Source organism: Diorhabda sublineata, chromosome 4 (genome assembly GCF_026230105.1).
Source record: "Diorhabda sublineata isolate icDioSubl1.1 chromosome 4, icDioSubl1.1, whole genome shotgun sequence".
NCBI lineage: Eukaryota > Metazoa > Arthropoda > Insecta > Coleoptera > Chrysomelidae > Diorhabda > Diorhabda sublineata.
This window is the reverse complement of record NC_079477.1, coordinates 8,658,222-8,680,696: the sequence shown is the minus strand read 5'-3', so window position 1 is coordinate 8,680,696 and position 22,475 is coordinate 8,658,222. Positions and strand designations below refer to the sequence as shown.

Below are 22,475 nucleotides of genomic sequence, written 5' to 3'. Positions count from 1 at the left end.
TGATAATCGGAAGTTTTATGAAACTTTAAATAATAATAAAGTTCAATGTATAGTATAATAATAGGAATCGCCTAGGTCAATAAAATTCATTGTAGTTCACAATACATTTTTATATACAATTAAGCTCTGAGTTATAAAAAAAACATCTATGAAACTATTTGTTTAAATAAAATTTTAAATTTCGAATTGATTATTACTATTCAGTAGATGATATCAACAAGATAATTCCATCAATTGAAACTATCACAAAAACAGAACCAATACGATCAATTTAATCATTCATAACACAGAACTGTGACTAAATTCTTTCAATGTTTCTAAATCCCTCATCAGCATCTGCATTGTATTTCTTGTTTTTGGATATTCAATATCTCTTTCTACATTAACTGTTTCTTCTAACATACTGAGCTGTCTCTCGAAACTGTCCAATCTTTCTTCTACCAGAGAATATTCGTGAACCAGGTGTTCAAGTAAATTCAATCGACAGTCTGCAGAATCTACAATAGCTTCCGGTTGAGGTATTATTGGAGTATTGTCCATTAATGTATTTAAATCAAGTTTTGACATTACATTTTTACCTAAAAACGAAAATTGTAATAGTATTGAGATAAAATTATAAAAATATATCAGAACGTTTTGAGCAACATAGGATTATGGATGTAGACTCACTTTTCTATTTAGTGTATTGAATTTAATGTTTAGTTGTTACAAAGTATTCGACTCAAAAAATATAAAATAAAATAATAAAGCCTAAACTAATCGACTTCTTTCAATTAAACAATATCCAAATTTCTAATACAAAGTTACTTTCATACTTCTCATTTGTAATTCTTTCAAGTTTATTTTTTCCATTAATTCTTTAAGATCCGTATCAATAAAAATCGATTTTTTTAATAAAATTCATTTTGATTTCGATCATAATTTCACATCTCCATCTATTTGATATTTTTCTCAGGAAATAGTTCGTGGGTTGTTTGTTTTATAGAGCAAGAGTAATCGTTTTTTATCTTTTGCATCTAATTTTGAAAATGACAAATCTCAGCTTATGACACTTTAACCCATCAAGGCCTAGTGCTGCCAAATGACCACAGTAAATATATAATAATATAGCGCGAATTTCAAAAAAGCCCAGGCAAGTATTGGATATATGTAGCATATATATTTACTTGGATGTGTATAACGTCTTTTCTATTCATGGTAAGTTAGAGACAGTGGTCGAACAGTTGTTTGTTAGCAGGTTAACGGAACTCCTCGTGGCCGTGCCGATAAAAATGAACATACGATTCGAGTAAGTACAAATTCTCTTTTTACCATAAACAAATATTCATACTTTTGTGATGTGGTATTCAAGTAAACACATATACATATTTCTATAAGAAAATTTATTGATAATACCGATTTGTAACCCCTGCACATGGTTATTTTGATGTGTTGCCATACGGCAACTCTTGCCACGCAAAGTTTTGATGTGAAACAATATTGGAAACCCCCCCCCCCCCAACTTAGTTCTCTTACTGATGATGATTCGGAGGATGAAGATTACAATGATTGTAACATAGATAAGCTTCCTGGTCGCCAATTAGTTGCTGGAGCGGACTTGGTCTTAGCAGATGGACATAGAATTGGTCATACTCAAGAAGATATGACCAACGATATTAATACTAAAGAAAAACTATATATTACGGAAGCCGATTAAATAGAAATGTTTAAGAAACACTGAAGACAGACCATCGGAATGTAGACTGTTGGACTGTTGGCGACCTTCAACCTACGTCTAAATCTTTTCTTGAACCAAACTACAACCAATATTATGATATGTTTCCTATAGAGTTGTTTCAACTGTTTTTTGATGAACATGTTTTCCAACATTTGCATACAGAGACACAAGATTATGCACTTTTTGAAAACTATGCTGATCCAAACATCACAGTTGATGAATTGAAATGCTTCATTTAAAGGTTGATATTATCTCAATTGCTATGAGAAAAAACCAATTTTGCACAATATTACAGTTTATACACTGTGCAAATAACAAAGCTTTCAAAATTACGGACACTCTTGAATATGCTGAATCAAAGGTTTCTTAAAAAAATTGTCACCGAGCAAATCCTAAACTATTGCAGTTCTGAATACGAATAGTTTTTTGGAAAGTATACAGCCCCATTTGTTTCAATATTAGCAGAAATAGCAAAGGAGAAACACTTGCCTACAACTTCTTTGATAACCTTTTTAAAACTTCAATGTGTTAGACTACCTTAGGAAATACAATATAAAAGAGAAGCGCACGACTCTACGCTACAACAAACGAACAGGGTTTTCTTAAATAGATTGTGAGATAACAACGTAGTTACCTGTTTTGGTACTCATCCTACCTAGATAATAAAACAATACTCAAAAGCTGAAAAGAATCATACATATCGATAAAATATAATAAACATATGGGGAATATCGATTTGATGGACGAGAATATCAATCGATACAGAGTGAGTATTCATTCAAAAAAATGACGGTGGTGCATATTCACCTGGTTAATCGACTTTTCCATTAGAAATGTCTGGTTACGTTACAGAAAGAGTGGAAGAACAATGACTCAACTGGAATTTAAACGTGAATTGGTGCAAGTATATTTAACTAGGTATGGAACTTTCCCTAACTCTGCCGGAAGATCTAGTACTTTAATAAATAGCATTACACTTAACAAATACAATAGACTCGACCACATTCTGATGAGTGTGTCAGATAATAAAAAGAACAGATGTGCAGGTGGAGAATGATACTCTATAATGAGGACAATGTGTAAAAAGTGCAATGTAGGACTTTGTTTAGAATGCAAGTTTTTTATTTTTGATAAAATTTTTTGAATTCTCTACTTATTTCTGCCTAACGTTTCCATTTGGCAGCATGGGTTTTTTTCAAAAAATATATGTACATATAGAACAAAAAGTACTTTTTATATAAATTTAGTAACATGTTGGTAAAAAAACTAGTTAAGGTTGACAAAAAGCAAAAAAACAAAACATTTGGGCTATCTTGGGTTTACAAGCCAAATGCAAATACGAACTAAAGACATAACGTTATTCTCACATTCCCCTATAGTCCTCGAAAGTGAAATTGAAATCCAATAGAACAATAAAGATAATTGCTAATATGGAGTAATCTATTAACATGTAGAGAATACACTCAAACATAATAGAAAGTAGAAATGTAGAAGTTTATATTAGAAATGTGGATTTAATATTATTTCTACAGCATCTCTTTCATCACAACTATGAAAATTGATAGAATAGATTCTTACCGTCTTTCAATAACATCATCAACATTGAATTCTCATTTTGGGATTCTTTCTCAACATCAAAGTCATTCTTAAGAAATTCTGTTACTTCACTTTCTACTTTTGGTTTAGCATCTTCAAGTTCTGGTTTTGCTTTCTCAGGTAAACATTTTTTAGACCAAGGTTTCGACCATAAATACAATTTTGGATGGTTCTTTGCTCTAAAATTTTGCAGAAATATCGATTCATAATTATTTTATAACAACAATCAACTATTATTTAACATTTATTTGTAATACACATAGTCCAGGAAATTAAGTATTTTGGCTCGCAATTTTTTCGTCCTGCCTGGATTTACTTGAAATTTTCACAGAAGGTAGGGAATAGCACAAGGATCATTTTCTATATTATTCCACCGTACACTAAAACCTTGGCTGACTGACTACAGGAATCGATAGAAGAAGTCATTCTAAGAAACGTTTTTTTTTTCGTACAACTAATATTTTACATTTGCGGTTAAAGTAACAGTTTTTCAACTAAAAAATTGACATTTTTAAAAGTTTTTTTTGCGAATAACTCGAAAGATTTGTTTTTCATCAAATAAACTGTACAGAGCAAAATTGTAAATTTTAAAAAAAATAAACAAAATCCTTTTTTTATAATTTTTCTACGACCAACACGAATCTAGATACTGCATGTTAATGGTTAGTTTTTTTCGTTTTTAAGAGATTCAGAACCAAATAACAGGAAAACTTGCATTTTTCTTTTTTTAAGTATAAATAATAAATATAATGAAAAAAATTGAGCTGCAATTTTTATAATTTGGAATAAACTACGAATGTGATGTAATTAGTGTAAATAAAAACACACAAATATCAGCCTAATAAATGAAAAAGGCGTGTACATAATTTTCCAACCAAATACCACATAAAAAATTGTAGTATTTGCCTAACCGCTAACAATAATTTGCCGCCCCCTGATCTGGGTTATAGCCCATATGTAAATCCAGCCCTGACTATCAAAGGCCAAAAAATAGGAGTTTATCCTTACAATCCATAAAGTGGGTTGTTTATTTGAGAAGTTCTAGTAACTTCCAATGTTTTCGGCCTATAATGAAATTTCTAAGAATACCAGTAATTGATTATCAATATTATATATTATTACTTCCTCTGTAATTGGCCTTTGCCTATAGGATTAGAGAATTATCAAATATCCTGGAATATTTTAAGTACTATATAGTGTTCTGACTTTGTTTGAGGAGCCTACGAGAATATTCAAGAAAGAATTGGATTGACTATGGAAGTAGTAAATGGCAGAACGGAAAAAAGATGACAGATGAGAATTCAGAACATTGATTTCTGTAAATAAAAAAAAATTAAAAAACTAATAATGTACTACAATATGTTCTTGAGTTAAATTCAAATTAAAAAGTAATAGAACACTTGACAGTGTAATTAAAAACTACTAAACATACAATTTGAACGTCAATGTCAAAAATAAAAAAATAATTACAGAAACGTTTCCGGGAAATCGATATTCAAACGGTAAGTCTACTATTGTTCTCTTGTGTTTGACCAATTACGAGGTAGGTAGCTCCAACAGCTTCCCCCAAACACAAGACTCCAATAGATTTATTATTAGTTGGGAACACAGAAGCAGGAATACTCTCCGTGAACATATCGGCAAGTTTATAATGATTTGAAACATGTTCCAGCTTGATGTGCTCATTCATTACTTTGTGGTGAAGTGCACTTCTATGTGTTTAGTCTGGTGATCAAACTCTGGGTTCCATATTAGTCTTACAGTACTTATATTGTTAACAAGCAATGTTGGTAATAAAGACAGACTTGTTATTTCATTCAGCAACTTATTCAGCCACACAACTTCCTTCGCGCCATCACTTTCAGCTTCAGTTTTCTTATGACTCATTCATGTAATTGCAGCTCCACCATAAGTAGTAACAAATCCAGATCTTGAGCGTCGTGTCTCAAGGTCGGAATCAGTGAAGCACTTTAGTTTTCGGCTATTGGTACACTTCTTGATAAAAAAAAACAGGGATTTGCAACACTTGCCACCATTTTTTTAGGTTTCATAAACTGAACAAATCTTTGGTTCCAGCAGCAGCAGACTGCTTCAGTCCAAAAAAGCTGCGCTTAAGTTTACATACTCGACCGCAGCGGACCCATAACCTCTTGGATTACATTAATATCAAAAAGGAATGGAACTTTTGACAGTGTAGGGTAGGGTAAGGTTTCCATGAAATCAATATTCAAACGGTAAATCCATTGTTGTTTATTTGTGTTTGACCAAGTACAAGGTAGGTAGTTTCAACATATGTGTTGCGAAGTATCTCAAAAACGGAAAAGAATTAAAAAATCAAGTAGTTGAAAAAACTTTTGCTAACTTCCAAAAAACAATTTATGTTTGATGAAAAAGCTAGTGACAAATACATAACAGCTCATAATGTTTTTTAAGAAAGCAGTATCAAAAATAGAATAAGTAGTGAATAGGAATCGAAACTAATCAAAACAAAGAATAAGAGAATATATATCGTAAATATATACAAAAAGAAAAAACTTACTCAGCTATCTTCATTTTTATTTTCAAACTATGTTGATAATGTCCAAGTTCCATCAAACCTCCTGATAAATCGTGACATTTTTTCAATCTATCGAACCTCTTCTGTAATGCATCATCATCTCTAGTATGGTAACTTCCTACAGGCAATACTCCTTTTGTCAACCAATCTTGATCGTGATAATACTTCCTGGATAATCTTTCTCTAAATGGATTTTGACAAATATAACAAACATACTTTTCAGGAACTTGACTTTCTCTTTCAATGTTGTTACAATATGCATGTTGCCAACAAAGACATAGTTCACATTGTATCATCAGACCATCTTCTTCTGTAAATCCACATGTACAGTTGATGATTTCTTCTTGTTTCATCCTGACAATCTTGATAACTTCTCCGCCTTCAATTATTATATTATTAAAGGGAGGATTAGGATTGGAAGAAGGTGATGATTCTATTTGAGGAGTGAGAATAGGAGGATCTAATGTTAAAGAGGATGATAGTGTTTGTTGTAGCGGTTGTTGGTGTGTTGGTGGTGATGATGGAATTTTAATTTTTGTAGGTGTAGGTGTGGAAATAGGATGAAGTAAAGGTGGTGTTTCAGTTTTTTCTGTACCTTTTATTATCTCTATAGTATCTGCAAACGCCGACTTTCGCTTTGATGGTGGTTTGTAGTGTTCCTCAATTGATTTTTCAGCTACAACAACTTAATTCATATAAAACTTGAGAGAATAGGCAGTTTTATTGCACAAATATTATTGATAGAATAATAAAAAAGCGTGGAAATCAAATTTACATAACAAAATCTTACCTGGAGAATTATCTGTTTTAGTGCGATGAACAGGTAGCAAAGTCTTGATGCCAGTAAAAGTCCTGTTCTTTAATAAAGATTTTAATGTTGGTATTTCCCTCTTTGGGACACTATCACTCTTTGTTGATGAATCTTTGTGTTTTATGTCAGTGTTTAGAAGACTAACATTTCCCAAATTTTGTTGTTGCGTATTACTTTCTTCTTGCTTATTATAGGGTTTGGCATTTAACAGTTTTATAATTTCCTGATCTTTGGACTTAGAAACCAGAATCGATTTTGGTTTTATTTCAGGTTTCAATTCAGGCATATCTTCTAAATCTGAAGCTGAGTGCTTGGAAGTTTTGGGAGTTAGAGACTTTGGTGCTGTTTTAAAAGGTGGTTTCTGAGGTCCTAAATAATACATGTTTGATGAAAAGAAATATTCTTGCAGAGAGAATATTAAAAACAGGCTTATATTAGAATGAAATGATGTGATGTAAAAATATACTAAAATGGAATTGAAAAAAACTGATGGTTATTAACAAAATATAGATTATTAATAAATATGATTAAGGTTTTTACATTATTGTGAAAAACAGAGGATTGTGAAACATTATTAAAGAGACTGTATTTTAAACAAAATTTGAAAAGTGTTTTGGAATAGATTCTTTATAAAAAATGTTTTAAAAAATATTACACATCATTAAATTATTGGAAAATTTCTTTTCAAATGTGAAGCTAATAGAAGCCTGTTGTTAAAGGATTATATTTTACTCAATTTTTGTGGCTAAAATTAGGTGCCCCAAGCACTAAATAAAATCATATTCAAAAGTCTATAAGTGAACCTAGACTATTGAATATTATAATGTGTTCGTTTATGTTGATATGGTCCAAAAATTAATATAATTGATCTTTTGGTTACAAATTGTTCTTGAAATTATTTTTGTCGCTTAGCTATATAACTGTCCTATATATCATTTATTATGCTCACATTGGCCTATTTTGTTCATTCATCAAGTCTATGACTATTTTGTGAAATGAATCAATCAACTGTACCTCACGATTCAATTTGAACAATTTTAAAAAATTATTTGAACACATTATCAATTATGAGTTATATACATATACTCACACATACAGTGTGTTATATTAATTTATAGAAAAAACAGAAAAAGTGGACTAAAAAACTTATTACGAAATAAATCACAAATAATAATATAATAAAAATGAGATATTTACTCAAGAAATTATTTTCCGGCTTGCAGTCATATTCCTCTGTGTAAGCAATGAAACAGAATAGTTGGAATCATAAATAATGAACTATATCGATAGGTTTTACAACTAGAAATTGTGATATTTTTTTGTTGTAATTATCTGTGATTTCAACTGGTTATACTAGATTCAGTTAGACCAAAAATTGTATACTTCACAATAAACTTAATACAGTAAGCTAGTTTTAATCTAACAATTGAATGACAACTGAGAAAGTTATTTTAAATTTTGACAATGTCACAACACTTACAAGTCACTGAAAAATTACAAATTGCAGAAGTTAAAGAAGAACCTATTGGGAATTATTAAATTAAAATATCTTTGTTTTATAAGGAAATATATAGACAATGAGAAGCTACATATTTCAAGTTCCTGTGAAAGTATTATTACAATTAATAATGAAATCAAAGTAATATCCATAATAGTTGCAAAGTTTTTAAACTCATCGGGAGTAACAGAAGTATAGGAGTTGAAGTTGAGACAACATAAAAGCTGCACACAAAAACGAGAATAGAAATTACAGAAACATTTCACTATTATTGCATAATTGGCTTGGATATTTTATTGGCCATCTTTCGAGTGCATATATTACAATTTTTGATTAGAATTTCCTCTACAATATTTTTATATATGAGAATTGATGCAATGGATGCCTCAACAAAGCAAAACTGGATAAAGTATAGAGATCTAACAGGTTAATGTGAACCATCAAAACATTCCAGTATATAACAAAGAAAGAGTTGTCTTATATGGGATATTTTTTAGAACACAATTCTAGCAGATATATATTTAAAAGTTCATATATATGGAACCACAATAATTGTTCCCACATTTTCTAAGAAAAAAACATTTTATATTATACAATATAGTTAAGAAGTTGACAACATGAATATTACCTGGGGATCTGTCAAGATTTTCCCCAACTGTTCGTGCATATGCCAAATCAGCAACGTTTGGAGTTGAATCCAGGAATTTGGTATATTCTGGATGGTAGTGTTTCACATGCATTTGAGCTAAATTTTCTCTCCTGAAATTTTTTCCGCATCCCTCTATTGGACATTTGTAAGCATCATCTTCAAACAGTATTTTCAGTCCATTTGAATCTTCTAAAAAAGAAATATAATAGATAAAAAGTACTCAATTGCTACAGAGTTGAGATTGTACCATCATCTTTCTCTTCTTTATCGTTTTTAACTTCAGGTTGTTCAACTGGTTCTTCGGGTGTAATCAAAGGTGGGGGTTTTTCCTTTTCAGGAGATTTTGTTGGAGTTGTTAGAGCTGGATTTTTCCGTTTTCTTCTCATAACAAATGAAAAATCGAACATTTTTTCATTCAAATTCTCATTTGGATGCTCCTCTATATATCTAAGAATTTCTGTCTTTGATCTAAATCTTTTGTTTTCTGGACTAGAAGAAATAAAGCTATTAGTAAATAATAAGAAGGTTCATATCAATAAAATACCTAACAATAATTGTATCCCATTTACCAGCATCACAACCCTTTGTTCTCCTTAATATATGTTTATTCCAACCTGGCGGAATCCGTGGATCTGGGACAATATAAGACACTTTTGGACCATCTTGAGTGTGTAGTGTGGATTCTATTCCAACTGGTTTCCCTTTGTACCAACTGAGTACAATCATATTAGTCAAATTTTTCACAAAAGAAATTTGATAAATTTATTAAATACACATAGTATACTCGTCTAGCTGAGCAAAAAGGTGGTTTGGAAATATATACATTTTGAGATTGGAAATAGTGGAGGGAAAAAATCAAAATGCCAAAAAGTCACAATAGTTAGGCAAAAATAGCCCAACAGAAACTGTAATGGAAAATATGATATATTGGTTATACTCATCTAAATAATTTTCTTTCGTTATTTCATTTATTGTAACATTGTGTTAATAGTTTATAGTAGGGTTGTGGGCGGCCAAGGATATCTAGGCCATTTGATAGGCCCGTCGTGCCCCATTTGATATTACTACGAGCCAATGTCCTTTGTAAAGCTGATCAGGTGCTTTGGCTTGAACCTTGTGATGTCATTAGGCAAGCTGTGAGGCTGGCATGTGTTTTAACTGCGCTTGTGTGAGTGCTGGGCACTCACAAATAAAGTGGTTTACAATTTCATCCTCCTCTATGCACCAACGGCACTGGATCATTCGTGATGTCCATGGTATGGAGATGGCTTCTTAGATGACCATGTCTGGTGAAAAGTCCGGTCATTAGTCGGATTTCGCGCCTAATTAATTAAAACAGTTTGGTTAGGTTAGAGAAGTTACACCAAGAAAGGGTTCTGGGTCTATGGGTAAGTTCGCCAATCCCAGTCTAGCAAAGTGGATCTTGCAGCCATCACTCACCAGATTTTGTAGAACTTTCTTGCACTCTAGCACCTATCTATAACACCATTCCAGCCATTATGGCTTATATGGCCGCCCTGCTATCTTAGCAAATTGAAATGACTGTGTTCCTGTGGTGTCTATTGAATATCACACGTCCGCATTCCATCACAGGGAATGTCTCGGCTTGGAAGATGGTACCATGGTCATTCATTCATCCTGGAGTCGTCTGTGTACCAGGTGGCTCCATTTTCTAGTATAGGGGGCTTAGAGTCACTGGTCCACTGCCCCCCTCCAAGACCTTATTATTAACAGTTACAGGTGCCATTAGGTCACTGCCCATTAAAATGATTGGATATTCACCCTTGGTATGCAACCAGATTTTTACATGGTCAGTTGGTCCAGCCTGCAGTTCTTTGTGGATGTTCAGCCTCTATGCTGTCCTTATGGCTTCGAATTGTATCACTAAATACAAGGGTTGGAGACCCAGTTGGGGCTGTATGCATCGACCCTGGGATACTGAGACACGTGAGGTACTAAACTCTGTCCAGTCGCATCTTGTTTTTACTTTCTTTTTACAGGGCCATCACACAGACACATTATGTAACCAATGATATTTAATCCACTTTAACAATGCTTGCTCAATCTTTATATATGCTATGTTGTTCTGGTTTATTTCATTTTCAATTAATTGTTTGAATTTTTTATTTCTTAATGAATGGTTGAAATTATCAAGTGTGATACACTGTAATCTTTGACATAATAAGCAATTTTCATTTTCGTGACGTTTGTAGTTAAATAAATGTGTCTTCTGTACAGGTAAGTGTTAAAGTAACTAAAGATAAATGAAGAAGCGAACTTTAATTTACTGCATGTAAATGTATTTTGTTTCTAAAAAATACAAAAGACACATTGGCTATTATACTGTCCTATTATGTATACCGTTACCTATTCAAACTATTGATAATACTGCTATGCTAATTATTCTAATAGATTTGTCCAAACATGTTAGATAAATGTAATTGCGTAGTTTGCGATGTTGCAATAAGTCGATCATATAGCATTCAGCCGAAGCTTTTGTTTTGGTCAATATAACTAGTATTTGTTCTAAAACATATTGTTATAGAAGGTTTCACGTTTAGTTAAAATAATAAAGGCCCAAACAGTGAGGATATACTGCCAAAATAGAACCTCTTATAGAGGAAAAAAAAAAGAAAAAGGTCAACAATAAGGCGAGTGGATATTGAATAATCATTAAGTATGACATCTATTAGTTACATTAAAAAACTGTATAAGAATCAATTGTTGACAATCCTTCAAGCAATATCTGATTTTTAAAAAAAACATTTTTAAAAAAAACTAGAGTGGATTAAAAAATCTAGTTAAGCTACTTTCACACACATATTTGAATAACATATATAAATGTCAATAATTACCTTGGCTTCCAGTTTTCAATATCAATTGGAGAGGGCTGTGCTATTGGCATGTCTTGCTCTATGGGTGATTCTGTTTGAGCTTGAAGTGGAGATTGTACATTAGCTACCGTATTACTTGGTATTTTCTTAACCTTATCTGGTGAAGTTTCTAGTTTAGGTCTTTTTCTAAATAAAGCAGCTACATTCAGTTTTCTTTTTTTCTCTCTTCTATCCTGTTTACTACTTTTGATCGGATCAAAAAGAGGACTGGATTGAATCGGTTTGCCTTGAGTTTTACTCATGGATTTAGCTTTAGCAGTTTTAACAAACCCATCATCAAATAATACTTCATATGAATCTTAAAAATGAAACAAATAGCAACAACATACAACATATATTATATTTATATTATTATAGTTATCTATGTTTTAGTATGGATACCTACTGTTTTCCAAAACCTTCGTAACTGTCGCAGGAAATTTTCTAGAATTACTCCATGTGGCTAGACATCTCTCCCCAACAACATAAGTTTCCATTACAGCTGGTTTCTTATCCACGTTGTGTATTATTGGATTTGGATCAATATTAGCAATAGCATCATCAATTTTACTGGTTTCAGTTTTTGGATCTGCATTTTGTAAGGGCCGCAGTCTTGAGCTGTCCATAGATATCCATTCATCATATTTACTTGAATAATTCTCAAAATGTATCAGCACTTCATTTTCGTCGTAATCAATTTCAATTATCTTAGCTGGAAACCATTCATTGTTAAAGTCCAATGCTTCTACTCTTGAATTTATTGAGAAGCTTATTGATATAGAATTTGATGGAACTAATTTGGTACTTGTTACAGGGTCTTCTTTCAGTTCATTTTTCTCATTACTACTTGAATTTATTTTCTCACTATCAAGAACTTCTTGTTTAATTGAGTCACTTGGTAATTCTTGCTTAGTATCTGGTGTAGCTGTATTATCATCTACAGGTTCTTCCTTTATATGCACCGGTTTTTCTTTCTTTGCCTCAGCTTTAATAGCTTCCAATTTTGATTTGTCCCATGGAAACACACTTGGTAGCACACCCTGTTTGAGCATATATTTTTTACCTTTAAAGTTACAGAAATCGGCTCGTAAAAAATGTCTGGAGCATACATAAAGGACTTTTACAAATTTCTTATCTTCAGGAATTCTGCATAACGATAACCATTTGGGTCTTATATCCAAATGTGGAGGAACTTTATGAAATGTTACTCCAACATCTTGGGGGCGATTAGAATCAGATTGACAACTTTCCACATTGCATTTGCGTCCCATTTTTATATTATTTATTAATTTCCAACTTTATTTTGATTCCTTGAATTTGTTAGGTAAATACAGTATAGTCCACTGATTAACAAATTATTATTGAAATTCAAATTAAGTATGTCACTAAACACTTGTCACTGCCACTTGTCTTTGTTTAAATAGAGTTGTTACATGGGAAAGATGGAGGTTCCGGATTAGACAAAGCGTATAAGAAACAACTAATGCAATTTTTTAAAACTCCATTTTCAATTATATCAAGAATAGAAGTGGTATTCGCTTGTATATAATGATAAATATTCACTACATAAATATCATTAGTCTCCAACAACAATGTGATTTTTTCTTGTCATTGTATTTATAATAAGTTTTGATGGCAATCATAGATAAAGACTGCTGACTATATTCAAGTTATCCCAATTTTAGAAAGAAATAGCTTCTAGTTTAAGGAACAGTTATCTTTGTACTACTGTGCCGTGATTAGTGAAGCAAGATAATGGAATAGAGAAATATAACGGTGCAAGGACTACGATACAAGAAATAAAAAGGAACGTTTAATAGAGATAGCTCTAACGTAATCTTCTTTGTATCTCATTCTAATATGGGAATACGAATTTTATTGAAAACGCAGCCTAGTATTACTTTGTCTATGATGGAAATAGTGATCCTGCGTATTATAATTATATATGCTATGAGTGACACGCTAAGCGATTGGTGCTGTTCGGAAACATGATCCTTGATCAAATAAATCATTCATCAGCTATTTTTATCTTTTCTCTGTGATCCTAGTCCAGGACGAGATTTTAATCAAAGCTTTGGAGCTTTGAGCTCTACTTTCGATTTAAGTTACGAATTTATAATTTGTTTGAAAAACTTTTCAATTTTAGTTTAGTATGCTAATATTTATATGACTCTTCAAATTAGTATATTTCTTGTTTTCGGTGTTTATAGACTACTATGTTGGCGTAGAATTGATAAAGCATTTATAACTTTGTAGTTTTTTTGCTCTTTTAGTCCTAATACAGTTGTGTAATAGGTTTTAAGTATTTTTATGATTATTTTCATGTGAAAATTCCAGCCCGTCAACTTATAGCTTATTATAACGCTATGATCCTATTAGCTTCTGAACGCTAATGAACGTGATTAATTCCCGAACATTCAATTCATGATCAGGCTAACTCGATAATAGTTTTTGAAAAACCCTAGTATATATTTTGTTCTATAGCTGATATGATTTGAGTCGATGAAATAATTTAATAATTATTTTTCATATATAGCTAAAATGAATAGTAATATTAGAGCTGTAAGTGTTGACGATTTATTTCTTTCAGTTGAATATGTACCTATAACCTTCATGTCAGTGCCTAGATACTTTAGGCATTAACTAACATTATACAGTTTTGCTCAAATAGTCTGTAGGGAATGTATGTAAATGTGTAATTTTATTAAGACTGCCCTTGTGAGTATATTAATTGGCAATCCACCAAGGTGTATGTTTTTATACTTGACATTTATATAATACCTAAATATTGTGAAATATATTAATAACTACTTACAAAGTCTCGTGAATAATGGTAATTTATTTTTTTTTTTTCAGATAAGCAGTGCTGGAAACTTTTTTCTAAAGAAATCTATATCAAAAGTACCAAACGTTTTTGTTCGATTTCAGCAAAATCTTGAATCATCGCACAAAGTGAACAATCTGGAAAGAAAATTTTTAGTATGGACTGGCAAGTATAAAAATGTTCAAGAGGTGCCCGCTTTTGTTAGTCAAAGTACCATGGAAAGATGCAGAAACCGAATGAGAATAAAAATAGCTAATTACATGATGCTTGCTACAGCAATTGGGTGTATTTTAATGGTTTATATGGGAAAAAAAGATGCCAAGAAAGGAATTACTTTAAGTCAGCAAAATAGAGAATGGCATGCTCAAATAAAAGAAGAGGCTGAAAAGTCGGCATCTAAATGATAGATTTTATTACATATTTTTTGTATAGAAGTTAACTAGAATTTTAAAGAAATATACTAATTATTATCACTTTGAATTATAAACAAAAACTTATTATATGACTTTTTGTTTATCAAAAATTGAAAATTTTTAGGAAATCTAGATACAATTTGCAGTTTATAATGGCAATAAATTTAATAAATAATGAATTTTTGTGGTTGTTTAAAGGTTTATTTTGATATAATAGTGTTTATGATTTTATAACTGTATTAACTGATTATTTATTTTTAAATTGATGATTGTGCAATCCAAACTTTTTTTTGGGAATTATATATTTACAGCAATGGAACAGGAAATTTATTTTGTTAATTACATACATAGAATACTAAATATTTCTTTAAATGAACTAATGCCGAAAGAAATAAATCACATAGTAAATATGAAATATCCAGTCTCATGTGTTGTAAAATATTTTGACTACCTACATAGTGGTGGATTCACCAGGGGAGAAAAATTTTGTTCAAAAATTAAAAATTTCGACCATTTAAATATAAAAGGTAAGGAGCCTACACAATTGAGCTTATGTCGCATGGACCGTCCAGTACCGTAAGGAGTATTAGCGCATCCTTCCCATTAAAGACAAATTTGTACACTTTACAAAAGTATTAACAATTATTTGAATCTCAAATCGGTGCTTTAAAGCTTTTGCCTCGATACCTACATAACTTAGATTAATCGGTCTTAAATTCTCGCTCTGAACTTATTTATATAATTATAACAACTTATTTCTAGTTTCTCACATCATCAACTAAGTGTTTAAGAAGCTTTTACATTTTCTAATAAAGATTTGATAAGAATTACTAAATTTAATTTCATTACTTAAACTAGATTTTGGATGAGAGCTGAACAGGATTATTTAAAGATATGTTAGTTCTGTTTTGTGATAGATATGAGTCTGTATTTGAACTTGTATTTAACTATTTCATTGTTTCAATTAAAGTTTGTACTCTTCATGTAAAAGGTATGTTAGTGAGATATTCCAAAATTTGTATATTTGTATTTCATTGATATTATTTTTCCCACAGGTTTTCCAAATGGGTAAAAGATTCCTCAGATGGGAAAGAAAGAAAGCTGATTATATTTTCTTCTTACTCTTATTGATCATTTAATACACTTATTTTAGTTTAATCAATATATCATAACATGATTAATATACAAATTAAATAATCCACTCGTTTTCCTGGATAGCTCTATCTTTCATATTTTGTTCAATTTCTTCCTTCCAGGTCCTTGAGGGTCTTCCTCGTCTTCTATTCTGCGGTTGATACATCAATGCTTTCCTCGGCCACCCGTTCTGCTCCATCCTCATCACATATCCGTATCATAGCAGTTGCTTAGTCTGTATTCTCTCTGAGGTTGTGTATACTGAACCCGTTCTTCGTCGTATATCTTCATTTCGTATATGCTCTGTTCTGAATGTCCTGCACGATCTTCTCAAGTAGTCCATTCCCACAGCCTCTATTATTTTCTCCTGTCTATCCGTCATTCGCATCCATACGTTAAAATGGGCTCCACTGTTGGTGCATTCCACTAAGCGTTCACCACACTAGAGTTACTCTTTTGGGCGTTCCACATAGCGACTACGAACGTTATTGTCCCTGCGAGGACGTCACCTATGATATGACAAACGTTCACGACTACCCTTGTCATAAAGAGGGTCGAAGTGGGATTCTCAAAACTTACTACTACAGTTTGGTAGACAAGTTTACTGAGTTTTAGTCACAATAAGTCATTTAGACAGAAAACGTTGCTCAATTTGCGCCAAAATATGGGTAAAGCCTTTTCAAGATATTGGTTCAACGTTCAAACCACAAACAAAAGATCGTCCTAGGACTGATAACAATGTTGAGAGTATTATGCAGTCTGTACGAGTAGATTAAAGATTGTCTACTCGCAATAGATCATTTGTCTTACAGCTATCGTGATTAAGTTCGCAACAACTTTCAAACTAATTTCATACAATTCACACAAGGATTGAAAAAATGTGATTTCAGAGAGTGTCTAGAATTTTTTAATAAAATACTTAATCGATTTCCCAATTTTGACTATATTCTTTTCTCTAATGAGACCAATTTCCATATCAGTGGTTTTAGAAACAAATTAAATCCAAACTTAAGTACCAGAAACCACTGCTTAGTCCTAAAGTGACATTATGGGCAGCAATCTTGGGTAAAGGAATAACGAACGCGATGTTAGAAGGTTTTATGGCTCCAGAACTTGGAACTTCAGGTATAGTGAACTTTAGGACGGAGCTATTAGTCACATGTCGAATGATTCTATGGTGGTTGTGAAATAGATGTTCCTAGGTAGAATCATTTCGAAAAGAGGTGATATTCTATAGCCCTTTTGTTGTTCATATTTGACGCCTCTTGACGTTTTTGTAGGGATACCTCAAATATAAAGTCTACAGTAATAATACGAGAAATATCGACCAGCTCAAGAATATCAGTGGTGATTTGGCTACAATTACATCTGCATTACTGAAGAAAGTTTTCAATAATTTCCGTTCGCGGTTAGAAGAGTTCCGTCGTAGAGAGGGTCATAATTTAGATGGTGTTAATTCAAAAAAATAAACTTGAATTATTACTTCACAATTCCTTAGTTTTATTTTAACTAGACTTTTGTATTTACTTTTTAATCTATTTTAATTATGCATGCTCTAATACGCCACTTTGTATATAAGTATGTATGTATGGACCCAGTTCCATTACACCCATCAACCTCTTCTAATATCTTCGAATTTCAGGAATGTAGTACTTCGAAATGGCCTTAAATCTTACGGTTTAAGAGTTTGTGGGAGATATATGAAACAAAAACAATAACACTTGAAAAATTTATTTTATTTTTGTTACACCTTGGAAATTTTACAATTTAATCAACTATTTTCCTAATAACTTGTTATTATTATTACATATATTAGAAATAACTTATAAATTAGTGAATACAGTCGTTGTTAATAATTAATTCAATTATTAGGAAAAAAGTTTATTTTAATGCTGGCCTATTACAGCCATTTTTTACGGACCATTCAAACACATATTTAAATTAGTCTCTATTTAACTTATACATTTTGTATGTTCTCTTAAATTATTTATAAATATGTATTAGATACGTTATTTATTTACATACCTAGTAGTAAAAATCAATTGTTTATTATGATGTGCGTGCCTTTTAACGTAAGTTTATTAATAATAATTTATCCTAAAAATGGCTTAATTTCAATTTAATATACAGGAATATTTCATATTCATTAATTTATTTTGAAAATGTGATTAGTGAAATGTGCACTACTATATTGGCAACATTTCTATTAAAAATAAGCCATTTTCTGCGACTAAAAATACAATATGAAGAGCGGTGTCTTTAAAACATCAACAATAACAGCAACAACATTTCAGCAACAACAATGTAAATCATGTGAAAGTTACTCAGACACATATTTTATATGATTATGTTTTAAACATTATCTTAGTTTATGATTACCGTTTTTTGACAATTAGATTTTATTTTATTTTTAACATATAATATTATATACAAGTGACGGTCTGTTTAACTTTCGAGCTTTACGTATATAATTTTTTCACTTATCTACATTTGATTCAAGTTGGACTAAATCGAAATAAAATAGTCCATTTCCAGTCGAATAACATTTTGATTAAACGAATAATGCCATTACAAGTATAAATGGGAGGAAAAAGAAAACAACTTATCTGTTCAATCAATGTAACAGTGATTATAGTTAACCATTTTGGAATGCATCGATCGGCTAAAGATTTAGAACTTTTAATGAAAAGTATTACGATTCACCTAGCATTCTTTGTGTGGTGCATTACCCTAATCGTTCACAGCTTCTGAAATACTTTTGGGCATTCTACATGGTATTACCGATCATTGTGGTCGAGGTAAGAACGTCACTAATGACCTCAAGACTAACGCTCACGACGATCCATGTCATGAAATGTGTCGAAGTGAGCTTCAAAACAATTTTCAAATCCCATGCAACAAAAATGGCAACCATGAGAATCTCATTATTCACTGCGGTAAGGGATATTGTTAGTACTTTCTTGTGACGTACCACACCACCAAATATTTTACTATCTCCGCAGAAGCCAGATGAAACTATAATGTAAATTAGTTAAATCCTCCACTAAAAACTTTGATGACAAGAAACCCCTTAAAGCTTTTGCTTCATTTTTTGTTTTGCTTTTGTTATTATGTACCTTGACGATCTAAACGCTTCATAATCTGTTCACCGTAAGTTTACGACTATAACGCTATGGACTAAACGAAAAAGGAAAGATCGTGGTCGTGAACGTGATTGTTTTGAGTGCTTAGTGAAATTCACCCGTGGAAGAATCCTTGTTAGTTAGCTCAGTTCTGAATTTTTAGTAACAATTCTTTGTTTATGAGTCACATCATCCGTTATAATTGATGAATCAGTTATAACGGTTCTAAAGTTTTTGCTGGGGAGCTAAAGGTTCGATTGCGCATCCTGATATGGTCACCAACTGATGCGGAATCGATTTTGAATTAGATCCATGGATAAAGCTGATGAATTACACATTACACCGAGGGTATATTACACCTGTTAATCGCGAGCATCATGATCACTTTTCGCGATCGCCTCGATGAAACTTCGACCTAATGGATTTTAAAAGACTTTTATCGAAACATGGTAGCCCTTCAACGATGTAGACGTATCATATCATTTTTAAAATACCAAAACCGACGTTGTAGTGGAATAGCAGCTAGATTTGTCAAAAACGTAGCTTTAAATTCATGGAAATTAATTATGTTGGATTGAGGCTAATTTATTTATTCTCAACTGTACGTTTTCATTAAAATGCCGTATTTTTTAGGTAAAATATTTGAATTTATGTATTTGAATTACATATAACTACATTCACTGACAATTTTGGAAATTGATTCTACAGGATAATATGAATTTAATCAACATCAAACAATCGATTGACACCCATTGCTTAATCTATCGCCACAAATATTCTTATATGATAATAAAAATAGTTTATTGCTTTTCGGCTGGAAAATATACAGGGATGATCAACAATTTAACAACAAAATTAAAATCATACAAATAATATTTATTTTTGGCAGTTTTAGTGTTATGAAATTTGATACACCATTTTTCCAGTAAATATTTATTACAAGATAGAATAAAATATTCCTTGTTATTATAAATTAAAATTAACATAATCATTAACTGTAAAATCTAAATTTATAGTTTCTGTTAATAATATAGGTCAAGTTCATTGATCTACAACAGCTGTTTTTATTAAGGCCGTTTTAAATGGAGCAAGACAATGTAAAAGACAATGCAAGAGGTGGCAAAAAATGGAGTTTTGCTGATTGATTTTTGCAAGATCTTGCACTTGCATCTTTATTGATTTCATGTCATTTTTAATGCATAAAAGTTAGAATAGAAATAGGATTAACAACCAAACAAATATTAGTCAGATCAGCTGATTCATTGAATACATTTGACATAAAATTTTCTTATTGTTTAGGAGGATTTTGGTTAGTGGCAGCTGTGAGGCAATGGCAAGAGCCTTGTATAACAACGAGTAATAATTTAACCTTATCTCATGTAAAGTGGCCTTATGTCAATATATGATCCACCAAATCAACCCTTTCCACATAAAGAATCATAAAAACTTTTAGAATATGTTTTTAAAGAAACACAAGAAAACTAGATGTAAAAATCCTATTCAACTCTTTTCACTCTTTTCAAAATAGAATTAAAATCTTTTGAGTTATTAGAAAAATAATAATATTGTAGTTTTATTCTCAAATTCAACAAACTTTGAAATAGAAAGTTACTAAATTTCAACAAGGGCCATCTCTGGAATCCTATATGTCTGAAAAATTTTTCAACGGAATTAACTTCAAAGACATTTACTTAAGACAAATGTCGGTTTGACCCTGTAAAAGACAATATTCAAAAACAACTGTCGGTTTGTTTTTGAAAGAAACAGTATCTGTAGACAAATGATGATTTGTTTTTGAAAGATGAAGTTTCTAAAGATAAATGTCGGTTTGTTTTTGAGAAAGAGAGTTTCTAAAGAGCAGTTTTTTTGAATAAAACCGTTTTTTAAGACAAAGACGGTTTGATTCTATGAAAGATTTATTAAAACATATAATAGTTTGTCTTTAGGTCGACTGTTCTATCAAACTTATTATCTTTAACACATAGACTTGGAAATAGTTTATCATGAGGGTGATAATATTGCTGTTGATCTACCCTGTATAGAAGTTTAAAAACATATAATTGAGAGACACAAAAATTTATCAGTAATCACTGTAAACTAATTAACAATGCACCGTAATCATAAGAGTTTATTTTATCCTCAGGCAATAAAAAATACACCTTACTAGTTCTCATTCTTTTTATTTAAAATTATTTCCTGAAAATCTATTGTCCCTACTTTTTTTTTCGAGAAGAATCTCTGTCAATATAAGTGTATTGCTATATTCTGTATCAGATTTCGTCTTAATTCATGGAATGTTAAAAAATATTCATTTACAACACATCAAAAGACACTTCCTTTTCACAAAGACTACTATTATAATCTAAGCTTTGAACTGTGACATAATCTTGTTGAAAATGGAAGTGCTCCACAACTTAAATTACATCCTTCATATAAATATATTTCTTTAGTTGACATGGACCAATGGAAATATATTTTACAAAGATGTGCAGGGATTTTTGGCACTCTTGTAGTTGCCTTTTGTTATTGCAGTAGCTCTGTACAAAGTTTCAAGAGAGTTAAACAGTCCAGAAGATTTAGGAAACGGACTGAAAATTTCATTCAAGAATCCTCATATAACAAGATGTTTTTGATTTTAAGCTCAACACAAATCCCTGGTTAAACTACTAAAATTGAGAGGACGTTAGTTCATAAATTCTCAAGATGAGTGCTTTTGAATACTTTATAGAAACACCTTTTCGGATAATTTTGATATATTTGTTTATTTGACAGAACAGGAATGAATTGCACTGTAACTGTAAGTAAATTATCTCTATCCATTTGAGATTGAAGTATAGCTGCTTAAGAAAAATAAATCTTGCTTAAAATGTAATGGAGAAAAATCAGTTTCCAGTCCGATAGCAATATTTTGTAACAATAATTTCAAAACACCTCGAATATTCGAAGTATTCCCAAAGGTAGAAAATCAAGAGCAATTTTAGTTTGATTTGGTTGCATATAAGGATATGTTTAAATGGTAAACATCTACTAAATTTATCTCAACATTAGATTTTCAGTGAAATGAGCAATATCGATTGGACATTAAGTAATAATGTATTTCATGAGCATAATTTTCTTTATTTTCTTATATCGAAGGAAAAATGGTTCTCAACCAATTCGCTGATTCTTGGTGTTGGTAATTCTTGTAAAGATTCTTTCGATCACAGCACAGTTTCCATTTCAGCTATTTCCGTTCTTGGGCTGAAATAATGGTGTTAAAGAAGTTATTAGAAATAATATAT

The 22,475-nt window shown here is 31.3% G+C and overlaps 3 protein-coding genes across 13 annotated transcripts in view; 1 reads left to right on the top strand and 2 right to left on the bottom strand.

The window, feature by feature from the left end:
- Positions 1-92: 92 nt before the first annotated feature.
- LOC130442850 (PHD finger protein 20) lies at positions 93-13,373 on the bottom strand. Of its 8 annotated transcripts, none has more exons than XM_056777226.1 (11): positions 12,108-13,355; positions 11,684-12,020; positions 9,373-9,540; positions 9,076-9,317; positions 8,808-9,017; positions 7,879-7,914; positions 6,661-7,050; positions 6,466-6,546; positions 5,853-6,249; positions 3,296-3,492; positions 93-578 (listed from the first exon to the last, which is right to left on the bottom strand). In XM_056777226.1, the coding sequence occupies exons 1-11, from the start codon at positions 12,970-12,972 to the stop codon at positions 280-282; spliced, it is 3,222 nt and encodes a 1,073-aa protein (XP_056633204.1). In that variant the 5' UTR covers positions 12,973-13,355; the 3' UTR covers positions 93-279. The 8 variants fall into 8 exon arrangements, with proteins under 8 accessions (XP_056633204.1, XP_056633203.1, XP_056633198.1 ...); XM_056777225.1 differs by having other exon boundaries at positions 6,466-6,555; positions 12,108-13,241; XM_056777220.1 differs by having other exon boundaries at positions 5,853-6,555.
- Positions 13,374-14,101: 728 nt separating this feature from the next.
- Positions 14,102-16,391, top strand: LOC130442698 (UPF0389 protein CG9231). 2 transcript variants are annotated; one of them, XM_056777028.1, is made up of 2 exons: positions 14,102-14,263; positions 14,558-16,391. In XM_056777028.1, exons 1-2 carry the CDS (start codon positions 14,243-14,245, stop codon positions 14,927-14,929), a joined length of 393 nt encoding a protein of 130 aa, XP_056633006.1. In that variant the 5' UTR covers positions 14,102-14,242; the 3' UTR covers positions 14,930-16,391. The 2 variants fall into 2 exon arrangements, with proteins under 2 accessions (XP_056633006.1, XP_056633005.1); XM_056777027.1 differs by having other exon boundaries at positions 14,165-14,419; positions 14,558-15,279.
- Positions 16,392-17,787: 1,396 nt separating this feature from the next.
- LOC130443173 (glutamate receptor ionotropic, NMDA 2B) overlaps positions 17,788-22,475 on the bottom strand; it is a 232,517-nt gene continuing 227,829 nt past the window's right edge. For all 3 annotated transcript variants that reach the window (XM_056777675.1, XM_056777674.1, XM_056777676.1), the window contains exon 17: positions 17,788-22,434. In XM_056777675.1, the coding sequence (XP_056633653.1) occupies positions 22,395-22,434 (40 nt within the window). In that variant the 3' untranslated portion in view covers positions 17,788-22,394. The remainder of the gene's footprint in view (positions 22,435-22,475) is intronic.

What these genes read in the sequence shown, in the direction of transcription:
- LOC130442850 (XM_056777220.1), bottom strand. Translation starts at nt 12,972, where the DNA reads ATGGGACGCAAATGCAATGTGGAAAGTTGTCAATCTGATTCTAATCGC. An exon ending in TAAAGAAGAGAAAGATGATG is followed by an intron (nt 9,018 to 9,075) that starts GTACAATCTCAA and finishes TTTCTTTTTTAG; the next exon opens with AAGATTCAAATGGACTGAAA. An exon ending in ATAAAAATGAAGATAGCTGA is followed by an intron (nt 3,493 to 5,852) that starts GTAAGTTTTTTC and finishes GCAAAATTTTAG; the next exon opens with AGCAAAGAACCATCCAAAAT.
- LOC130442698 (XM_056777027.1), top strand. Translation starts at nt 14,393, where the DNA reads ATGTGTAATTTTATTAAGACTGCCCTT. An exon ending in ATTTTATTAAGACTGCCCTT is followed by an intron (nt 14,420 to 14,557) that starts GTGAGTATATTA and finishes TTTTTTTTTCAG; the next exon opens with ATAAGCAGTGCTGGAAACTT.